Source organism: Tyto alba, unplaced genomic scaffold, assembly GCF_018691265.1.
Source record: "Tyto alba isolate M040663 unplaced genomic scaffold, T.alba_DEE_v4.0 Super-Scaffold_38, whole genome shotgun sequence".
Lineage (NCBI taxonomy): Eukaryota > Metazoa > Chordata > Aves > Strigiformes > Tytonidae > Tyto > Tyto alba.
The window spans coordinates 8280162-8298179 of NW_024881313.1; the positions used below are offsets into that span (position 1 = coordinate 8280162).

Consider the following 18018-nt stretch of genomic DNA (forward strand, 5'->3'; position numbering starts at 1 on the left):
AAACCAAATTCCACAGTGTCTGTATACGCAGCTGGGCACTCCGAGCAAAACCTTGCTGAAGCCACACTGGAACCGAAGTGTGCGCTCTATTATCTTTATTTTTCTGGTGTTATTACATCTAAACATCTTACACATTTTAAGATTTATAGGGGAAAGCCATAAAACACAGCTGCTTTTACTAGCTTTGTATTATTTTCAAATAAAGTAGTAGATAAAAAACAGTTATGCAGATCAGCAGTAAGAGTTCTCTAAGTTTTTTTATAGAGTTGGCTTCATTTTAATTAGTCAGTTTTAACTGTATATTCTGTGAGTAGGACTGCATCCTAGTAAATTAGCAGATGGAAGTGTTCAGTCACTGCACAGTTATTTTTGCCCTGCAACGGATGCATATACCAAAAAAACTGTACTTTGAGATTCATTCACATGTGCTTTTTTGTCCCCCTATCATACATTTCCTCCTAGAAAAAGGGTAAAAGACTGTTGGGGCTAAATGACTCTTCTCATACCGTAATAACTATATTCTTCTTGAACTATGCTTAGAGTCCAGGCAGTTTTTCCGCTTCCCCGCACCCTGACAAGGTGGGCAAGGACGAGCGATATCAATACCAATCTCTCCCCTCTGAAGCGAAGGAAGGTCGACCACCATTGACAAGAGACATCTGTACTTCAGACAGAAATCCTTTCTTAAGCATGCCTGAGTCTCCTTTAAACTAGGTCAAGAGAAGCCCACCCAAGGAGCTTCCTCTGTGAAGTTAATAGTTCAGTAGCCATCATATATTGTCCTCTGGGTTGCTACCGCTGCACTGCTACCCACCAACTAGATAAAATCAGCTTTGATCCAAGTACACAAAGTGGGAAGTGACTGCAGTGTAGATACTCCCTTAGTGGTGCTATTTTAAGCAAGCTCGGCTACAAATCCCAGAACTTCTGGGATCCTACCATTACAGTCAGCAGTGAATGCCTGTTAGCGATAAAGACATTGCAAACATCACCAGTCCTTTGGAGTCCTGGCAACTAAAATGAATAAGGCTGTTCATGTCATTATTTCCTTAGAATCCCATATGGGATTGCAGCTGGAAGATTTCCTTGTGGCTAGAAACAATAGCACTATGTTTTGTTTTCAAATAGCATAAATCACTCCATTCCGTGCAGTGAGCAAGCGTGCAGTGAAGTGCTGGTAGGACCTGACTGGGTCCCAACTCTACTTCGTTACCAAGGAGGCCAAACTGTAAAGGAAGATTGTTGATATCTAATATGTATCATGCATTAGAATAAAGAGAGCAGTTACAACAAAAATAATTTTTACAGATACCTTTGCAATTCTTAAACCACACGTACTTAGCGATCTGCATAGGTTACTCTGATAACTTCTGCAGGTACTTGGAGCAAAACTGCGTACTTATGAAAGTGCCCACCAACAGATTAAGCTTCACAGATTTTAGAACAATAATCCATATAATAATCATAATTATTGGGGTTATGTAGATAAATAGCACTCGCTTTTATCACTTGTTATTTTCCGTTTAAAATAATCTTTCATTTGGCCAGGAAGAGGGAAAAATCCTGAAGTTCTCTTTGGTCATACTGGGTGCAGGAACACAGACGGGGAAGCAAAGAGCAGTTTAAGGTTCTGTTTTGACAATTTCCTAATTCCTAAGACTCTGATGACCAATTTACTCCCCTGAAGTAGGACAAAACAGCTCCAGGTTATAACAGTAGGAGTAATAGTACCAGGTATGGAATTGCCAGACTGCAAGATGTGAGAGCTATGTCTTGCTTTGCTCTTTGAGTACCCTGAGGTTCTTTCTGCAGACCTCTTGTACTAATTATTCGGCTGGGAGCAACTGACGTAGAGATAGATAGAGGAGATTTCCTGTGAAAAGGTAAATATTTTGTTGCCTTCTTCACAGCTGGATTTTTGTAGGAGTCAAAAAAATGTCCCGATTTTTCCTAATATATCAGTGACACCTCTATATTTATCAGAAATCATTTTTTTAACAAGTAGGCTGCATTTGAACATATACATATATTTGAACATAGACATATCGGATTAATATTTAGAAATAGCATATGCGTTTTTAGAAATCAGGATAAGCTGATAAATCATTAAAGAAAAGATGAAAAAGGATCAAACATTCAACAATTATCCCAATCATTATTCCATCTGTTAGTTCTACTAACAGATCTGTAGGTGATGTGAGTATAATAGTCATGTCTAATCATTTCCTTAACTTTTTTCCACAAAACTTAGATTTCATATACCAAGCACAGCTTCTGCTCTGGAGATATTCTGCCTCCTCACCCTTCAGGATAGCCAGATAGACCTTGGAACCTCTTCCATATCAGGGAAACTTTATCAGGCTCCACAAGTTCATTACATCATATACCCTGCTCAGCCCAAAATGCAGTACCGTTACAAAAACATTCTAGAAATAAAGCCAGTGGGCTATAGCAGCTATTTCTATATACTCTGAAATGAGACTGTCTGCATTCAAAAGAATTATTTCTGTTGGCAGCTATCCACTGGTTGGATATAACTGTATAGACATAGGGGTGTCCCTGGAAAATATCAGCAGTTAGACCCAACAGTGAACAAAAGAAATTACTCTACACCTGGCATATATGGCACATCACCTTCCCTCCTACACTTATTGGCATTCAGATCATGAAGTCTATTAAGTCTGGGGGCTAACAGAAAGGAAGCTGAAAAGAGCACTGGATATACACTGTCAGGAAAGAAATCTTACAGAGAAGAACAGCTCAAGTCTGCAGAAATAACCAAACCACTGGAGAGACAGTTTGGACCAGACACAAAGGGTCACATTTTCAAAGCTTTTACATGGCTGAATTGGACTTTTGTGCCCAAAGTAGCAGATGAAAGTAGAAACTGTGTCCGCTAATCATTTTTAAAGTAGGAAAAACAATGTAAATGGGCAAAAATCACTTGGGCTGCCAAAGTCCACCAGAGGCATATCAACAAATGTTTGAAGAAGGAATTAACGATGGAAATTTCATGTGCCCAGAAAGTGATCTGAATTGATCACTGGGAACGTGGAGAGAGTCTGAAATTACAACAGTCTGTACTGAGCTGGAAATTCTAGCAATATCTGCACTGTCTTTAGCAATGTCTTGTTTTAAAGCACCAAGTTTAGCTTCAGTGAAGATTGTTGCAGAGTGTAGCTAAAGATAACTGACAAGTGAAGCAATTGTTAGCACAAGGTAAGGAGCATGGAGAGTTCTGACAGAAACAGAGGAAGGGGAGAAGGCAGGCAGGCTCCTCGGGGATGCCTAGGCTGCAGGAGGAAGCATTACAATGTCCCTTTCCTGGATACACAGTGCAAGAAGCATATCAGCACTAAGACTGGGCTTTGCTCCTCTTAGGGTTGCCTATGATTACAGTGGACTAAGTTCAAAGATCTCTCCAGTCCTATGTGTTCTTATATTAGCAATCTTCTCAAAGTTTCTGCAGTTTCTGTTTATATTTAAGCACTTGAGGCAGGTATTTTTGTGATCCACTGTTACAAAGTGGTACATAAGCGAGTCAGATTTAAGTAGGGAATAGGTTCAAAGGCACAAAGGGTCATTAGCACCTACCAATCCCCAAAAAACGAGGGATGCCTTGGAATTATGTAACTTTGGAATCAGAATATTCTCTGTTTCCTTAGCCAAACCACTTCCTGACTAACACTGCACACCCTGGGGACTTTGATATCACCATATTGACCTCTGGCAAATACTTTGCTCCAGTTTCCTAGCCTATCTAATTCTCTGTTTCTGGGCCAACTTCTGGACTCTGGGTTTATGCAAGCAGCAGTTGACAGGTGGCTTAGACTCAGTGTTAATTATTTTCTAGTATTAGACTCAAATTAACAATGAGGATATGAGATTGTGACCAAGTTTACCATGCAATTTAAAATTGATCTTAGGCCATATTCACTTCCATTAATATTTCCATTTTGGAGAGAGAAATGCTTACCTGTTCTGGTAAATAACCCCTTTTAACGCAGTCCAGGCCCTCTTGGCAGAGCTCACTGCCTAGCTGGCAAACAGCCCCAGATTCACACTGAATTCCACGAAGGAGAAAATGCCAACTTTTCATCATCAGCAGGAAAGCTGCAGAGTATGAGCTTTCCATTTAAATTACCATCCCCTCCTAAATGCCAGCTCAACAGATTGCAAGAAAGAAGCACATACTTCACACTCTGCAAGAAAATTGTCCAGTATAAGTTTTCAAGCATGCTTGGGAGCCAACCAATCACAATGTTTTGTCAAATTCTGCTTCAGACTGAAATTCAAGCCAGAAGAATATTTACTAGAAGATGTTAAATTTAGTCACTTGAAAATGTTTTTGCACTTAGGGCCAAATTCAGCCTTGGCCGCCACAGTCAATGAAAGCAGACATGCATCCTCTCTTTGCCTTTGTTGCAGGGTCCCGCTGGGCAGAGCACACTGTGGACTTCACTTCTCTGTTTCCTCTATGTAAAGAAGAGCATGACCCCATCTGTGACTAATTATCACTTGTTAGAGACCATGGCAAACTGCTGTACCACGCAGAGCTGAGACACTGCCCAAACCTGCAGACAGATCACAGGGACCATGATGTTAGACTGACTTCTATGTCCCATGAAAATATCCCACCTGGATGCTTGAAAAGGGATAGGATGAAGGAAGAACTAAATCCTCAGGTTTTGACTCAAAGAGTTTTGTGCTTGAAGAAATCCCTCCTTACTCTCTCTGGCTGCAGAAGAACCCCCAACTGAACACAGTTATGTTGGAAATGAGCTACAGGATTTAGGATGCTGTAGTCAAGGAAAGGTTATCCCTGAGGGCTTTTTAAATCCAAGTAGTGCCTCTTCAAAATTAATGTGGAGGAAGGAAACCAGAACCTATCCTTGCACGTATGAAGCAGCCTTACTCACCACCATCTGGCACCAAAAGGCATAGCACAGGTCCTTATAGCACCAAAGCTAGGACAGACAAGATAATGGGGAATTTCCATACTCCGTGACAAAGATTTTGGGGAAAAAAATCTCAATATTCAACCCAATTTTCACACACTTCTTGGAATAACATTCAAATCTTAACATTTAATGGTTTTCTTAATTGAAGTAATATATATATATATAGCTGTATATGCTTTAAAAATAAGTATTTGAGTCTATAAAACCAGTCTGTGAAAAACTGTAGAATCATCGAAAAAGTATTGCAATAATGAAAGATTGATTTTTAAGCACAAAAGTATATCATCATCTCAGAAATGCTTAGGTTTAAAAGCAATGCCTCTTTTCTAATTATCTGAATCCATAATTTCCTTTGTTTTGACAGATGCTCTTTTAACAGGCAAGTTCTCAAATCAAGTTGAGAAAATTCAGAGACATTTTAAAGCAACTGATGCTCATCCTGACTTTTTATCTTCCAGAAGGTTTTCCATGTTTTCATTTTGGATTTCAATGGAATCCAGCTGCTTAATCTCTTCTCACCTCTTAGAAAGATTTCATTCCAAAGAGATAACCTACAGTGCTCCTAATTAGCTCTGCAAATGGTCAAATGGATTCTTCTCAAAGTGACATGGAAAATTTCTGCTTGTACACAGAAGCATGGAGAAGAAAACGTAAGTTGTTGAAATCTTATTTTTAAAAGTAATTTTCTATGTAAACTTTCTAATTAATAATTTTATCTTTATAAAATTTATCCTTACCTTTACTTATATAATTTCCTTTTTAGTTTTCTCATCATTTAAGGAGGGATTCACACAATCAAATCAGACTGAGCCATTTCAGATAATATAGGGTGTCTCGCCTGATTTCTAAATGCCACTCAGAAAGGGTGTGGATATCCTCTAAGATCTGTGTTAGATTACCAGTCCTGTGCTGATGTACTGGATACCCTGAGGTATCTAAAAAGGCACTAGGCACTTCTGTTTAGGGAACTGGGTCTTAGAAAGAAACAATTAACAATGTAAGTACCTCCAATCAAAGAGAACCAACAATTATAATCTCATTTGTGTTTCTGTCAAAATTTGAAATTATTGTTCAAAAGTGTTTCTTCAGTGAAGTTCAGAAGTATTGACCACGCATAGGTGGGACTGATAGCTCATTTAAATTCTGAGCTCTTCTAAGAAAGAGACCTTTACAATATTTTTTTTGGTTAGTCTTCAAAATCAACAACTGTATGCAAGAATTTCCTGTGCCATGATCAAATTATTTAAAGAAGATTAATTTGATAGTGTATTCTTTTCCTAATGGCTCCATTTTCATTTGTTAAGAGAAGAGTAAAAAGTTATCTTGCTAAACAGATGCATACATAAATAACTAAGAGCAAAATATATCTATTTTGGGTGTCAACCTGTTTTCCTTCATGGTGTTCAGAGACAAATTAAGAAAAGAAAGCATTTTTAACTTGTAAGTTTGATGTTACCTCTATATATCAGACCAGGTCTCCATGAAAGTTGGAAGTTGTGGCTAATTTTACAACTATTCCTTTTTTTTTTAAATGTTATTCTGCTGGTAATAGAACATATGAAGCAGTGAATTTCTGCATTGACAAGTCCTGGCCAAAAACAACAACAGAAAAGAAAAAGTTTTCAAAAAAACATGAAAAATGTTTATGAATTCTAATCCTCAGCACATGAATAAATGCATCTGACAAACTGCAGAGTACCTTATGAAGGTCTTTCTCAACCTTTCTAATTTGAGCTCAATTACATGTGTAGTGTTTAGAAACTGAAGTTCATCTTGCCAGTATTTTTAAGCTAGAGTTGCACTACATGCCATTATTTGGAAAAGTGAAAGGCAGATAATAAGTTATAATTATCCTATTAATCACCTATAAAGAATTGCACTCAAGGAAGAATGCATCCTCAAATTACAGTAATTGGTTATTTGAAGGAAAACATTTTTTTTCTGAGCTTGGCAAGAACATACTTGGAGTTTTCTGTGCAAATTCACAAATATTATGCTGAAATCAAGCAGTGTATAAGCTACGGGCCATGTGGTGTAGATTGCCATAAATCTATAGATGTCAACAGACGTGCTGATTTCTAACTGCTAACTAGGTATCAGACTTCCTCATTAGTGTCTGCTCCTCAGCAACACCTTTACTTATTCTTTTAAGCAAACACCCATTTCTTATGGTAGTGTTGGTAACAACATTCTCTCTGGAGTATTTTTCTCTTCTTAGCAGTCACAGCATAATTTCTCTCTGAAATTCTGCTGCACCAGACCATCTAATGCACGTCCCTGAAGACAAAGATGTGAGTAAGAGCACATGAAAATAATGCTTATTGCATGAGGTGTTTCAAGTTATTACTGATCATGTTCTTCTACAAGTGATTTAAAAACGGCTGCATGGTTGTGTTTGTCTTCATTCCCAGTTATTGAATTTTTGTCTCTCCTGATATATGCTTTACTATATTTTGCAAACAGATAGACTCACAATTTATCTAATTTCTTGGTTTCCAGTTACTCTAAAATAAAATGGAATAAAGTCTTTATTCCAGTACACTATTCCTATTAATTTTTCTCACAATCGGTATTTTTTCTCAGATAATGGTTAGTCAGTGACAGCAGAAATAGTAGTTGGGTGTGATATAGTGTTAAAACAAGCCAAGGCTGTTTTCATAAATGGGTAGCACCACCAAATGGTCATAACTGGATAGAGGGACCCGGGCACCTACACAGAGGAAGGAAGACTCATCACACCATCAGCATTGTACCATTTGCATTAGTCCCACAGGGGTACAAATTTCAGAGAGTGGGTTTAGAAAGCCTATGAGAAGCCACAGGGAAGATGACATCAGAGAATAGCAGTGAGAGTGCCCTGGAACGGCAGTTGATCAGGAGGGCAATGCTGCATTCACTAAGATTGTCAAATTCCCCAAGCACAGTTTTGTAATCTACATTTCACCACCTAAATAAAAGGACCAACATTGAGCTGAGGATCTTTTTCAATAGTGCATTTCACTACACTGGAAAACTCTCCTCATGGGATTTGTCAAAGGTGATAGTGGATAAAACTCAATAAAAGCTTTTTTTTTTTTTTGGACATGTCTACTTTACATTTCTGAGAATATATTTGAAAGAACTATCGCTTTATTTGTTGCATGTATAATGTAAAAAATAATAAGCATTAAAATAATTTTCTCAGTGGATCATAAAGATGAAAAGCAAAGGTTTAAAAGAACATTTAGAAAATCTTTCTATCCAGTATCCATCAGGAGACACATTACTTCACATTATTTATATAGGTATGAAGTCTTGAAGTAGAAAGGAACTGGTGGACTAGCTTGAAATTTGGCACTAATACATTTGATTGGTAAGATTATATAGCTGTTACCACTTCCCCTGGGGAAAAAAAAAAAGTAACATACTGTGCTTTAAAACAAGATCTTGCAAAATTCAGAATTTTTTGGCTACACCTTCAGCAAGCTTATTTTCCTTCTTACCATATTATAGGAGAAAATTATATTTTCTAGTGGACAGCAGAACAATTTTTACTAATATGAATGATTATCTTGTGTTTGTGTACATACATAGCACGTACTGATATTTACTGATAGTCTGATAGCCCACTCTCAAAATTTTTAAATAATATATACAGTGTTTGATAAATCTGGGATACTCCATTTAAATTACATACCAAACAACCTGAATTTTCATTTATAAATACAAAAAACAAACAAACATTTTTGAAGTCTTGGACACATTTTTATTATTGTTCAATTTCAAAAGCCTCTGAAATATTTTCTTTCACATGCCAGTTGAAGTGTCAAAATACTGCAAAAAATGTGCCTTTGCAATATCCAGCCTATAAGATTACTAGATATCTTGCAAAAGCCATTTTTTTTTTCCATATTAGTTGGCTGGAAGGTCTGATCCCAGTAGATGATATGCACATCGATAACTACCAATAATGTCAAGTCTGGTATTCCACACAATATGACCAAAAGCAATTTTAAGGTATTAAATCTTATTCAGAACTGGCAATAATTTAGGCAAATGCTAAAGGATTTATATAGTCATCTAATTTAGAGGTATTTATCTAAACCAGCTCATCTGAGGTCTGTTCATTTCTAAGACATGTTTAAATTGCGTGTTTTTCGTACCAAATGAAAAAACGGACTGATGCCATTGTTACTAAAAGAAAATCAAAGACAGGAGTTTCAGCAAACTTGGATCATTCTCTCCACCTATTATGATTTATGTTTTACCTCATTTCCTAAAAGGGCGTTTATACAGGCTTCAGATGCATCACAGATGGCAGTAAGGTCATGTCCTCCCTCCAGTGCCAGCACAACACGGCCATCCGCTAGCTTCAGCAATTGCTTGGTTAGGTGACCAAAACCTAGTATTCAAATACAGTATTGCAAATAATTAAAGCAGAATAGATATTACTGGCATATTTCACATCTGCTGCATAAGAATATAGAAATCTCACGGATATTGCGCAGGGAACATGGGATATATTTAGTCCAGTATCTTGTTTCTGACTATGGCCCACACCAGATGCTTTGGAGTTAAGTATATGGAATTTTGTATGAGGCAGATGTGAGATAATGTTGCTCATGCTGATCCTTAATTGCTGGAGATTAGCTGAAACTTGAGGTTGTCTCTTTTCTTACCATTGTTAACCATTATCACCCTGGATTTTCTTCCTATTTGTACATCAATGTAACATATACCCATGTTATTTACAGAGATCTTACATAATCCTGGTCACTTATGGCATCAATATGACAAATAATATTTGTATTTAAACTGTGGTGATATAATTAAAAATAATTGTATTTTTCAACTGAGATGATGAAATTTGTATTTACAAATTGCTTCTTCCTTGTATTTGGGGTTTGAGTATAATATACAACCATGGACTGAAAAGCAGTAGAAACATATGTTACCTCTTAGCTCCATTTTGAAGTGTTTCTGGAAGCAGTACTAACAATTAGATCATTTACTTTGATTCAGTGTTTTGGTATAAGTTGAAACTGTCCAGAACTTCGTAGAGATCTGTACCAGTATCGCTCATTCCTGACCAACAGTGTTCTAAGCAATTCTGCACCACAGCCAAAAATTATGGTACTTCATTTTATGTGGTGGTCTATAACTAGATAAACACTACAACAAAGTTTTCATCTGTGCCTCAAATAAAATTATTTAATTTTAACAACAAGAAAAATGGCATGAAAAAATGTTAATTTGGAGAGAAGATTTTGGAGAGAAGTTTTGTGGTAGTTTCCTAGGATGGCTATTGTTTTTGATTATTCTCCTTTAAGTGAGTAGTGATAAGTAAAGTTTTGAAACAACTGAAGTTAAATACACATCACATCTTGTTCTTAACTTTTCCACTCGGTCTGTTCTAGTTGCTCTACTGATGGTCATCACTACTCATTCCAGTGCAGTTCATAGCCTTAAATAAAGCATTTAGAAGGTACCTCCTAAAATCTGAGGCTCTATAAAGACAGGAAAAATCAACATCTTTTTACTATGTTCCAATGAAAAAGGTAATCAAAAATTAAAAACTACAAAAATTACAAGCATATTTTCTAGAGAAATATTCCAAGACACATTGCTTTTATCTGGCAAACAAGCAATCTCACAATTAGTTCTGTTCACTTATCTTAGGACTTTCTTAAGCACATGCCCAACTGTTTATAGAACAGGTAATTTAATGATACCAGATTTGGTTTAGCTGTATAGACAAAAAAATAATACCCACCAAAAAAAACCCTCTACTTGTCACTTAATCTATAGATGATCACAGAACACTTGAGGTAAAATATTGTTTTCTTGAGCCACTTCATAATCTTCTGTACCCTCTAAGAAATGCAGTTTTGATTCTAGCAAAGTAACTACACTGTGGTTCAAATTACATACAGGGTTGAAAAACAAATAAAACCTTAAACTCTCATTTAAGCTCAACCTTTCCTCATGAAAAAAACCACCCACCCAATCCACTCTACAAAAGTCCAAATTTAGACAGGATAATAAAAGTGAAGGAAGGAGTGGAATGAGGATAACCTTTGATCTTTAGCCAATTTCTACTTTCTTTTACCTACAGGATTTATTTCTGTCTGCATGTTACATGTGAGATCTTCAGATTCATAAGAGAGTGCCAACTGCATAAAGTGAGTTGTACATACAGCATTTAAAGGAAATGAAGAATGAACAGGCACAGACTCCCCACATCTACAGCTCACCCTTTGGGTCTGTGAGAAATCCAACAGCACTTTTAGAGACAACATTATCCTTTGTGTTATACAGCTTCTGTAAAGAAGGGAAAACTCTACCATGTTTCCCCTGCACACTTTGAAAATTTTGTATGACCGCAAATATTGCTACTGCCACATCGTAATTTTCTGAGGTATGTATGGCAATAAATGTAAAGACTCTGGCAATGACTTTTTCTCATTTTAGGCAACCATGCATAATATAACTCATAGACATTGTTACAATGTTAGTTTGTCTGCTTGGTTTCCTAATGATTTTCCTAGTATCAATGTTATAATAATCATCCCTGGCTGAATCAGGATTCAATGAGCCATGCAGAAAGCATCTTTCCCAACAGAGATCACAGTAACAAGATAAAGTGCTGCCAAATCAAATCAACATGATGGGGGCTTTTCTTCAGTGCAATTATCCTGAGAAAGTAAAGGTGACTTGCTAGAAGGGGAGGAAATAACTTTAGCCAACAATACCAACATTGCCAGTGACTGAATGAGTTATGGAAATTCTTAACAAAGAAACTTGGATCCAGTGTCACTGCAGCAACCTAGGAAAGACATTAGCTTCCTCAAGGAAATCCCCTGGAGTGCAGAAGTAACAAAATGGAAAGAAAGGAATCCCAGTCAAGTAATGGTTTTAAGATGGGCTGTAGTTCATGCCAAATAATTAAGAAAAACAAGAAGAAAATAGTAACAAGCACCATGAAAAGAATCAGTCATCTCCCCTGATATAAGGAGATCAAGCACATATTTGACTCCCCACTGACCGACTTTAAGGGAAGAAAGGAGTCAGACAAGCATTTTGAATCCTGGATCTTCCAACTCACATCAGTTTCTAGAAATCAGCAGCGGTTCTTGGCCCTTCTACTGTGCCTGATGAAAAAGGTGCCAGCTGTGATACTGGCTTTAAAAGATGTTTTCAGTTTGGATTTGCCATATTCTAAACCTGTATGCTTTTTCAGTGGTGCATAACAGTTATAGATTAATGGCATTTCGTAGAAATAAAAAAAGCTGAGTTATAAAATTGAAAGTCATGTTAAAACATCAGTGCTTAATTTTCAGTCCAGCCTTAAATGGGCATTACTTTTCTGAGGCTGCAGGTGCCTTCAGGCCATTTATAGTTTGAGTACCTGACTCAATGACAGGCATCTATTAATCAGGGCTTAAAACAGCATTGGAAGTATCCACAATTATTTGTGTCCATAAACACAAGTAAAAATGTCACATATTAATAATAAAAAAAATGCATTAGTATTTAAAAATCCAATAATTTCAGTCAATAAGTGAGAAAAGATTATGCACACAGGGGTATTTCTCAAATCTTCTTGTAAGCGTTCTGAGTGAATTTGTACTTCAGAGAAGTAGCAGCATTTTTTAAAATAAGGCTCATGCAGTGCGCCAGGAAATTCTGAGCATGGTTTTGTGCCAACTATTATTTTAATAATTTCTGTAATTTAAATGTTAAAAGTACCTGTTTCCTTCACAGAACCAATATTTAGACATCTAGGGTAGAATTGGCAAAAGCACTTAATATTCATTTGCTATGAGCCTATTAAAGACAATGATAAACACTCGATTTACACAAGAAACAACATTAAACCATTACTAAGTAGTTCTGAAAATCCTACTCACCAATTGGTCTACATTTTCCTGACAAAAAAGCCTGTGGGTGCACAATTGTATATCTAAGCAGAAAATACTAGATTAAAACTGAAACCATTATAAACCATGCTATGTATTGGTGAAATATGCAGTATATGTGCTGTTTTTTGCCAACCTTTGAAGTAAAAATATAACATGTATTTTTTAATTATACCCTTTCCCCTCCTCCAGTGCTATTAGTGGAGGAGATACAATATTCAGCCTTATGTAAGAAAATATTCTGTTGTGGGAAGGCAGAAAGAGATAAAATTAATACTGTAATAGTAATGAGCAAGCTTCCAGGCTGTTACTGAAGGGCACAGTGTACTGATCACTTGAATTACCATCTAAGCAAATAATTCAGCTTTTAGTGGACTGATGTCCCAGTAAGAGCCCTGGTTTTTTTTACTTTTGTAACAGACAAGTTCCCCATGTACTCCTCCTAGTTCTGCCAAACAACAAGGAATGACATAGGTGAGGCTTCTGCCTCATTTGACCAAAGTTTCTGGAACAATTATGCTCTATCTGGAGTTGCTGAAATCAAGAAAAAATGTTAAACCCTATAAAAAGAGAATCCATAATTATTTCTATTTTTGTTTTTGATATATCCTTACTCTGACGAGCTGAAACAGAAAGTGGCAAACAGAGAGCAGGTAAAACACCTCTTAACCTGGACCTCCAATGCACTGATTACACAACTCTGTTGTGTATTATGGCTAGAAAAAATAAAGCTAACAAGTCAGAGTTTGTATGTACAGCCTTTCATTTTGAGAAAGAAACATTTGAGAACTAAGAAAATTTGTGAATGCCATTCTTTTCACATCCTTTCCACAGCAGACAGGGAAAGGAACCATATGGATGGGGTACACTCCCAGACAGCACCACAGCACTCCTTGTTTGCATAGTCATATAAGCAACCCAATTTGCTCGCCAGCAAATGTGCAAACACCCAGTTAGTGGGGAATAAACCTGCCTCAGCAGAAGACAGAGCCCTTCCCTCTCCCCCACTGTGCATAAGGAGAGCAGATGTCTCCTGCACAGTCATTTTTTTGGGTGACAACAGGCTGCGCAGAGCCGTGGCGCTGGCCCTTGCTCAGGGAGGGCAGCTGGTAAAGGAACAAGGACACGTCAACAACCGAAAGGCTGGCGAAACTTTGGAGTTAGGGAGAAAGCCTTAGCTTTCTCAGCCTCTGCAGTGGGGCCCCAACAGCTCTTTCAGCTTCAGCATCTTAAAAGCTACAATCTGACCCTAAATTACAGGCAGAGTTCTGGTGATCTCCTCTGGCTACTCAGAGGAGCCTGAAGAGGAATAGACGCAAAACACAAATCTCCACAGTCTCTGTCCTGGACCTCCAAGCATGTACTTAACTATTATTTACCATTTAATCATGTCATTACTCTCTAATTTACTTGAGAATGTGTTTTGCTCTCATTAAAACTGTTGCAATGATCGCTGCCAAAAGTCTACCCACCACTGTTCTGCACTCCTTCCCTGTGGTTCCTTCGTGACTATTTGATTAATTTTCATTGATATTCTTCCAACAATAGCATCTAAAATTAACTGGGTCAGTTTTTACATAACTTCCTGAGTCACCAGGCTATGTGTCCTAAATAAATATGTTCATACAGGAGTCAAATTATAATTTACCCTTCCAGCACTGGCAGGAGCTAGAACATTTTGTAAATCTTGTGTTCTATGATAAGAGAACACATTTTATTCTCACGTCTTAATTCAGAACCTTTTATTCAATCAAAACTTCATTTGGATTAAGTCAGAGGTTTGACTCAGTTGGCAGGATGTGGCCCTGAGTGAGGGGGAAAAGGAGATTTTAATGCCAAATACATTCTTATGAAAAACATTTTCCAAATGGTTGAAATTAAGAAAGTTAGTATTGAGGTACCTGAATTTAAATGGTAGAGATCTGGCCTCCAGGCACTAGCTGCTGCTTTCTTGCTTTTAATACCGGAGAAGGAAGCTCAGTAACACTTCAAATTACATGTCTCAAGCAGGCATTTAATTTAGATTAAATTAGACAGTAATTGTACGTTAAATAAATACCAATGGTCTCAGGAACACATTTTTTATGGATTAACAATTTATGTAATAGATGTTTTTATTGCATGCCTGTTAGTTCTACAGTAATATGTTTTTCATAATTAGCTGCTCCTTAGCTGCTACACCGAACATAACTTATGAAATCTCTATTAAGTACATATTCAGGGATACATAAGATACCTCTTCAAAAGCCAAATAATGCAAACGTATCTCACTACAGGAAAAGGCCACTTTGACTATGCTTAGTAGAGGATGGTCTGGGCATCTTCAACTCTCATGAGATATGTATGCATCCACGTGGGTCATATAGTCCATTGTATTTGCTTAGTCATCTGGGAAGAAGGAACTTGTACACCTCCACCACACAATGGCACCACTGATCACCTGACAAAATATTACTCAGAGAAAACACATGGAGGAAGAAGACTCCCCCAGACTCTTCTCCCAACTGATTCATACTAAAAAAAAAGGAAGGGATTTCTTTTGTACCCTGCATTATCAAGCAGTAGAGATTTTGCATCATTCAGGAAAGGTCATAGTGATGTACAAAATAATGCTGATGGTTTTAGAACTGTTATAGTGCTGTCATGTGGATTCAGAGGGAATATATTCAACCATAGATTTCATCTGCCAGAGACAAAGCAGGAACCTTTGGAAATTCCCAAAATAGGCTGGATTTTTTAAATCCTGTTCTTACCAGCTATTTGCTCTGTGCCATCTTCTCTTCTTGGTTTCTTCACATTCTCTTCATCTATACCCCATCTCACACTTGGCCCAAGTAATGATTTCTCCACTGTCCTGCCATCCTCCCCCTATTTTTTATTTTGCTCTATTTAGTAAATAGTCTAGTAAGTAAAGCTGGCCAGGAAGCAAGATTATCCATCCCACAGAGTTCTTCAATGTTTTTTTTCAGGAAAATTTAGCTGTTCTGCATCAGAAAGCAGAAGCCAAGAGCAGAAATGCAGAACTGTAAACAGTAAGGTGTCATTTCAGAATCTTGGATTCAGATCTCTCTGAAAAAGGCTGTTGCTTCATCAGGGTGGTGAGGGGATTCTCCAATGCAGTTTTGGGGGCTTTCTTTCTTTTTTTTTTTTTCTTTTTCTTTATTTCTTTTTTATTTTACCCCCCTCATTTCGATTAAAACTCTCTCTAAAGGGATTTTATGGGAATAGTCTAATCAGACTGATAATTATCTACTGAAAATCTGTCCCACATATTGTGAAATCTACCAAGCTGATAGTGCAAGTGGTTGTATATACTGTTATGATAACTTCTTCCAAATATGATCAAGTTGCCTGTTTTAAACTGGTACACAATATATGCATCTGATGTTACAAATTACAGATGATTATATCTCCCGATCTCAGTCTAGACTCAGTAAGGGGTTGGCTAGAAAACAAGACATCTGATAAAAAAAAATAATTCAAAGTATGAGGAATTTGTTTCTAATCCACGCTGGAATGAAAATCAGATACTACTATTGACTATCCAAATAAATCAGTAAGCTTGGTTGAGTTTGGAGAAGTTTATTATAATGCTACTGCCTATAAAATCAACTTAACACATTTTTAAAATATGTGGGGCAAAGTTTCTTCTGTTGTAAATGAGTATAGCTGAAATGTGGGCACTGAATTATGACTGAAAACAATCTGATGGGAAGATCTAGCCTTATTTCTTTTTATAACTGATGAAAAGCCAAGTCAGTTAATTTTGAATTGACCCAAGAGACTAACACAAAGGATCTGATTTAAAGTCTATCACTCAGAAGCTGAGAACTGACTGCCATTTTCTGAAGATGGTCTACAAAATTCTGCCAAGAAAAGCAGCATGGACTAAACAGTCTTTCCAACATATACAGTTTCTCAGAGTCTACAAATTAAGTCTCTCACTTTATTTGCAGTCATTTATTGACCCTGCCACCTCAACATATCACGTTAAATTAAGGGCTAGTTCCTTAGCCAGTGTTAATCAGCATATACCACTATCTAAAGACCTGGCCTCCAGATGTGGATCATCCATCATTCCAAGACTAGGGACATAGATACAATAAACGTATCAGGGATGAGTTCTTGTAGGTGGACAGACTTGAGGCAAATAATCTATTTCCTGACCAGTTTGGCATCAAGTCTCTTGGTGAATTCAGTGTTAGTATCAGAAATCTAGTGCCCCTCAGGATTTGGGTCACATTGTTTAATAAACATCATTTAATAATATCAGGAGGGAATAAGGCAGTGCATTTCTAAGGGATTACTGTACATCTCAAGTAGTTACTCACTTTCTCTCTGGCCTTCTGCCCATTAACCCCACCTGACATATGCTATAATCACCCAGAAATGCACTGCCTGTCACCACTTATTGAAAAGGTAATGTGTAAAACTCACTAAAGGAAATGGTATTGAAACTAGGTTTGGGGTCTGACTCCTTACAGTCTTCTGATTAATTGCAATTTCCAAGTAAAATACATTGAGTAACTTTCTATTATGCCGTTCTATTACAAAAATGTGTAAGAATTAAGAACGTGATTTCAACCCATACAACAGCTCCTTTGTCCCTTTTCATACTATTAAAAGGACACACAGATGCCTTGCAATGGTGGGTAAAACCCCACAGAGTAAAAGAAACTGTAGCTACTATTTGAATGACATAGGTGGCTCTATCCAGCCTTCTTCCTAAATAGAGAAGTCATGTCAGAACCTTGTCACTCACGTTATTACACAGCAGAGTTTGCAAGAGCCTTAACCTGCTGGGAGCACAAGAAAAGGTGACGGGGAATTGCATGGGCCTCAGGTGAAGGCAGGACTGATGCCACTTTGTTCTCATTCACACAGGCGAAAATATGTAGATGATATTTTTATTTTCTGTTCCCCAGAATTAAATATATGACTCATCCTCATCACAGATATGTAAAATTTTCAAAGTTTAATAACAAAAATATTCCTTTTTTTCTTTTAATTTTGTAGACATTAGGGCCAGGTTCAGCCACTGGGTGAATGTGAGGGCTTCATGTACAATACAACTTGTGATCTGGAACAAGATAATTGGAATAGAATCAATTTGTTTCCCCAGAAATTCTTCCTCCTGGAAGCATGTATGAGAATAAAGC

The 18018-nt window shown here is 37.2% G+C and overlaps 1 protein-coding gene across 1 annotated transcript in view; it reads right to left on the reverse strand.

Annotated features, from left to right (window-relative positions):
* The window catches only part of HDAC9 (histone deacetylase 9), a 284673-nt gene that overhangs the window by 21468 nt on the left and 245187 nt on the right, over positions 1-18018 (reverse strand). Inside the window, exon 23 of the mRNA XM_042802206.1 lies at positions 9209-9342. Coding sequence (XP_042658140.1) covers positions 9209-9342 — 134 coding nt within the window. The remainder of the gene's footprint in view (positions 1-9208; positions 9343-18018) is intronic.